This window comes from Myotis davidii, unplaced genomic scaffold (assembly GCF_000327345.1).
Source record: "Myotis davidii unplaced genomic scaffold, ASM32734v1 scaffold436, whole genome shotgun sequence".
Classification (NCBI taxonomy): domain Eukaryota; kingdom Metazoa; phylum Chordata; class Mammalia; order Chiroptera; family Vespertilionidae; genus Myotis; species Myotis davidii.
In genome coordinates, this window is record NW_006292604.1 from 4,412,833 (window position 1) to 4,418,559 (window position 5,727).

The 5,727-nt window shown below is 54.3% G+C and overlaps 1 protein-coding gene across 1 annotated transcript in view; it reads left to right on the forward strand.

Moving 5' to 3' along the window:
* Positions 1 to 5,727, forward strand: part of TIAM1 (T-cell lymphoma invasion and metastasis 1) — a 72,855-nt gene that overhangs the window by 49,092 nt on the left and 18,036 nt on the right. The window contains exon 12 of the mRNA XM_015565533.1: positions 1,405 to 1,508. Within this exon, the coding sequence (XP_015421019.1) occupies positions 1,405 to 1,508 (104 nt within the window). The remainder of the gene's footprint in view (positions 1 to 1,404; positions 1,509 to 5,727) is intronic.

Genomic DNA, 5,727 nt, shown 5'->3' on the forward strand with positions numbered 1-5,727 from the left:
GCCGCTCCCTGGTCCCCGCTGGCCGGGAGAGGGGGAAGGCAGGTGCGTGCACAGGATGGACAGCAGAGGGAGGCCCTGGGCTGAATCCTCCCGGAGCCTGTCTGGCCCGTGTGAGCAGCGCTCGGGGCGGGTGTGACCCAGAAGCGCCTCTGGGACGGGCAGGCTCTGCCCGGTAACCCGAGACCGCTCCTTTTTTCTTACTGGAGGATATCTTTTCCATTGATTTTGTTCTTTTTAAGAGCGAAGAGCCCTGGCCGGTTTGGCTCAGTGGATAGAGCATCAGCCTGTGGACTGAAGAGTCCCAGGTTCGATTCTGGACAAGGACACAGGCCTGGGGTGCGGGCTCCATCTCCAGGGGGGCGTGCAAGAGGCAGCTGATCAGTGATTCTCATCATTGGTGTTTCTCTCTCTCCCTCTCCCTTCCTCTCTGAAATCAATAAAAATATATAAAAAAAAGCAGAAGGGTGTTGGTGGGGGGAGAGAGAAAGAGAGACAGAGAGAGAAGTATCGCTCTGAGAGAGACACATCGATTGGTTGCCTCCCCACTTGCCCCTCCCTGAGCCAGGGAGGGGACCTGTAACCTAGGTACGTGCCCTTGACCAGGAATTGAACCCACGACCCTTCGGTCCGCAGGCTGGTGCTCTAACCACTGAGCGCACAGGCCAGGCTGTGGCTCCTTTTTGACTCACAGCCCCGTCTCCGTTCAGCCTGCAGCCAGCAAGTTGTCTGATGGGTTTACCTCCTTCCCAGGTGGGAGGGGTGAGGCTCAGTCCCAGGCAGAGCCGGCCCTTCACAGTCCCGGGGGCGGGGGGAGAGGGGGGTACAGCTGGGTGGTCCTGAAACTCCTGGTGATTCTAATGCTCAGTCGGGATGGGGCCACGACCCAGGCCACCAGCTACTCGTAGAGCTTCAGCATGGATTTGGGGGGCCCCATAACTATCACTATGGTCTACTAGAGGCCCGGTGCATGAAAATTCATGCGGTTCCTCAGCCCAGCCTGCGCCCTCTTGCAGTCCGGGAGCCCTTGGATGTCCCACTGATGGCTTAGGCTCATCCCCAGATCGCTGTCCCCTCCCTCTGCCCGCTGCCACCCGCCTTGACTGGCCTGGCGCCACCCGTTCGCTGGCCCCGCCCCCTGCCCACCGGTAGTTCCGCCGTTCAGTCGATTTGCCTATTAGGCTTTTATTAGATAGGATAAGTAACAAAAACACGCCATCCTGTTAAACAGTGACGGTGGCAGCACCAACACAAATGATGAAAACTAACCCTGAGCTGCGGGCGTGGAACTGGCACTGGGCGGGTGTGACGATGTGTTCTCTCTGGGAGTGGCGCCCGCCCCTCACGGGCTGACCTGTGGGGGTCACTGCCCCGTCCCCCCACATCCCTTCTGCTTCCGTCCCACAGGGCCCGGCCTGGGCGGTGCGCAGGGCAGCGGTGCGGAGCCCGCCCCTGAGGAAGCCGAGGGGCTGGACCCCGAGTCCTCGGATGACACGGACCTCAGCAGCAAGGTGAGAGCTTTTCATTTTCACCTCCCGCATCCCAGCCGCCTCTGCAGCTGGATGTGGCGGATGCCCCCTCCACAGGGCCCAGGAGTTCCACTTGGGAGATGTCGCTAAATAATTCTCAGAACCCAAAGGCAGCCTCGCTGACAAGCCCGTAGGCCGGAGGCAGGCACAGCTGTCACTGGGTGAAGTCCGACTCATCCCCTCTCGCCGTGCGGTTGGGTCAGCTCCGTGGTCTGTGACTCGTGGTTTCTGCCGTGAGCTTCTGCGCCTCGTGCCCAGCTTTGGTTAGAAGTGAGCCTCTTAGCGTGGCTCAGCAGTTGAGCGTCGACCTATGAACCAGGAGGTCAGGTTTCGATTCCCGGTCAGGGCACAGGCCCGGGTTGCGGGCTTGATCCCCAGTGTGGGGCGGGCAGGAGGCAGCTGATCCATGGTTCTCTCTCATCATGAATGTTTCTAACTCTTGCCCTCTCCCTTCATCTCTGCAATCAATAAAAATCTATAATAATAAAAGCATAACATGCTAATTAGACCGGACAGCCGGACCTCCTTCCAGACGACCTTCCGGACGAAGCCGGGCTGCAAGAGCCGAGCCCCTTGTGCAAACCGTGTGCCCTGGGTCTCTCGTATATTCGTATATAAAAGGATTTGCCGAAGGTTAAGCCGTGGCCCTTACTGACTTTTACTTCTATTTGTGGGTCCAGTGGCTCTCTAGAGAAAGAGGTATTTCCATGCTGAGAGAAGACATTTGGAAGGGCATTTATGTAGTTATTTTGTTACTGAGACTAAAAAGGCGGATTCTCGATTTCCAGGGTGGGTGGGAGCACAGCTATGCTTCCTGTCCTTTACTGCTGAATTCTTTCTGACTTGGGTCATCTGTGCTCCCTGTCATCGCCCGGTCCTCCTTCCCTGGTGGGTTTTGAGTCGTTTCCGTGTTGAATGCAGTGAGTCATGAGGTTGGGGGAGCAGGAAGGAAGAGGCCAGGGTGTGTGCGCTGACCCCGGGCGTCTGTCTGACTCCACAGTTCTTTGTGCAGAAGAGGAGGCGCTGAGACGCCCGGACACACAAGTTGATGTAGGGACGGGCGCCGCTGTCCCCGTTCCCTGTCGGGTGTCAGTGTGTGACGGAGGGCGGGGCCAGGCCGCAGATGTTTGGGGTCCGATGGGCCGGGCTGCACTGCAGCCTTAGGTTCCTGTTCCTTCCCCTGGGCCGGGCGCCCGTGGGTCCTGCACTCCATCGCTTCTGCTTGTTCACATTTTATCTATCTGGTTGTTCTGTCAGGCAGCCCAAGTCCGTAACTAAGATCGCCTTTTGTGAATTAAATTTCTCGCTTAGGATATTTGGAAGCAAAAGCTTTAAGTTGAGCCAAGGAGTCTTGGAGACGGGGCCCTAACTGCGTGTTATTAATAAGTGAGGAGCCCGGCTTGTGTAGCCCAGTAGGTTGAGCGTCGGCCCACGAACCAGGAGGTCCCAGTTCGATTTCCGGTCAGGGCACAGGCCTGGGTTGTGGGCTTCACCCCCAGTAGGGGGCATGCAGGAGGCAGCCGATCCAGGATTCTCTCTCATCATTGATGTTTCTCTCTCTCCCCCTTCTCCCTTTCTCTCTGTCTAAAAATCAATAAAAAAGTATCGATAATAATAAAAGTGGCCTATGCTGATTAGACTGGACGTCCTTCCGGATGAAGCTGAGGCTGCGAGGGAAGCCCGGGTCCTGGGTGCCCGCAGCCTGGGGAAGGAAGGCCTACTCTTGCACGAATTTCGTGCATCCGGCCTCTAGTTAAAAAGTAAATAATAAACGAGAGCGAATACCGTTCAGTGCCCTGTATGTAGTGGGCACTGTTCCATGGTAGCTCGGCTCATCCCCCCGATACCCCGGGGAGGAAGATACTGTTATTCCCTCTGTTGCTAGAGGACAGTATTGGAACAGAGAAGTTAAGCAACTGATTGGAGCTCACACAGCTGAGGTGGCAAACCAGGCCTTGCGTGTTAACTGCTTTTCAGAACTGCCCTCTGGCTGGATGGCTGCGGGCTGGTGGTGAAACCAGGCTTCTGAACAGGAAGGAGTCCTTAACCAGTGGGCTGTGAGCCTGTTCTGATGAGGGCTCACTAAGCACTCAGCTGTTTTCCTGAGGCCTAAGCTTTCTATGTCTTTTTTTAATGATTTAAACAGCTTAACTTTCTTGATTAGGGTTAAATAGTTTTTGATGCATCTCATATCCTTCTAATATAGACAAACATGGTAATTAACCATGCGTCCGCTATGCTTCCCATGGGCTAATCAGCAGGATATGCAAATTAACTGCCAGCAAAGATGGTGGCCGGCAGCCACGCAGCTGAAGCAAACATGAGGCTTGCTTGCTCCAGTGATGGAAGAAGCAAAGGTTCCCCGCCTGCCGTGGCCCAGCTCTGAGCTCCGGAAGCAACAATGTTTCAATTATAGAAGCTAAGCAAACCCCAGATACCTGCTTTCAGCCGGCCAGGGCCTCAGAGCTGGAGCTGGGCCTCAGAGCTGTAGCCGGCTCTCAGCTCCAGTGACAGCTATAGAAGGTAAACAAATCCCAGAATAAACAAAAAAGGGAAATAACAGAGGCTGGGAGCTTCAGTGGCCGGCCAGCCTGAAAACGGCCCTCAGCCCCTCACCCAGACTGGCCAAGCACCCCAGTGGGGACCCGCATCCTGAAGGGGGTGTGACCAGCTGCAAACAGCCATCAGCCCCTCATCCAGGATGCCCAGGCACCCAAGCGGGACCCTTACCCTGATCTGGGACACCCTTCAGGGCAAACCAGCCGGCCCCCACCCGTGCACCAGGCCTCTATCCTATATAGTAAAAGGGTAATATGCAAACTGACCCTAACAGCAGAAGGACTGGGAATGACTGGTCACTATGACACACACTGACCACCAGGGCGTAGATGCTCAATGCAGGAACTGCCCTCTGGTGGTCAGTGTGCTCCCACATTGGGGAGCTCTGCTCAGCCACAAGCCAGGCTGATGGCTGCCAGTACAGCAGTGGTGGTGGGAGCCTCTCCTGCCTCCTCAGCAGCGCTAAGGATGTCCGACTGCAGCTTAGGCCTGCTCCCCGCTGGCAAGTGGACATCCCCTGAGGGCTGCTGGGCTGCCAGAGGGATGTCTGATTGCCATCTTAGGCCCAATTCCCCCGGGAAGCAGGCCTAAGCCAGCAGGTGGTCATCCCCCGAGGGGTCCCAGACTGCGAGAGGGCACAGGCCGGGCTAAGGGACCCCCTACCCCCGAGTGCACAAATTTTTGTGCACCGGACCTCTAGTCAGTGTATAATTTTTCTTGAGAATAAAGTGAAAACTTTTGCGTGTGAACTGCCAAAGTATGGAAGGATGATTTTGAATGCAGCAGGTTGGGTGTAGAAATGAATAAATAATAGATTAAACCAATAAACATATAAATGAAATAAAACAGGCAATCGTTTTTCATCCCAGCTAAATATGTGACAGCTGTTGATTTAATATTTTTTGCTGTTTTTCCTAAATGAATTGTTTCAAGAAATATTGGGCAGGATAAAGAGAAGGTGTGTTGGAATTTTATGTTTTTATTTTATTTTAAATTCTTTCATTGACTTTATTGGGGTGATAGTGGTCAACAAAATTACATAGGTTTTAGCTGTACAATTCGTTAATATGTCATCTGTATATTGTATTATGTAACAGTAACATTGAAAAAACCTAATTTTTAAAAATTTTATTTATTCTTTATTATCATGATTTTATTTTTATTGTTGACATGATTCCAGATGTCCCCCATTTGCCCCCGCCTTGCCTCCCTCCAACAAATAAGATAGAATGTGTGTTGGGATTTTATGTTTTCCAGTTTTTTAGAAATAACAGTTTTTGCTCCCGGCGGCCTCTTGGGGTTGAGCAAGTAGATAGTTGTGAGCTGCTGGGTGGGTCGGCTCAGGAGTGACAGGTCCCGGTGGGGGTGGGGCGCTGGCAGCCTCTCTGTTAGCACCTCCTTCCCGGCTACTGTCTCCCTCCCACCGGCCGCCGTGTCCCCGCTTTTGGCCCAGGTTCCGGCCTCTGGGCGGATGCGAGGAGCCCGGAGGCTGTGCCCCCCCCCCGCCCCCAGCTGTGATCGTTTCCATTCAGCAAACGGTCCGATAAGAGTGAGAGCATTTTCGTCCTGAAAACCCTTTCGCTTTCGTCCCTGCGGCGATTGCCTCGGGAAGGGAAGGGCTGCTTTGTTTGCGGAAAATGGG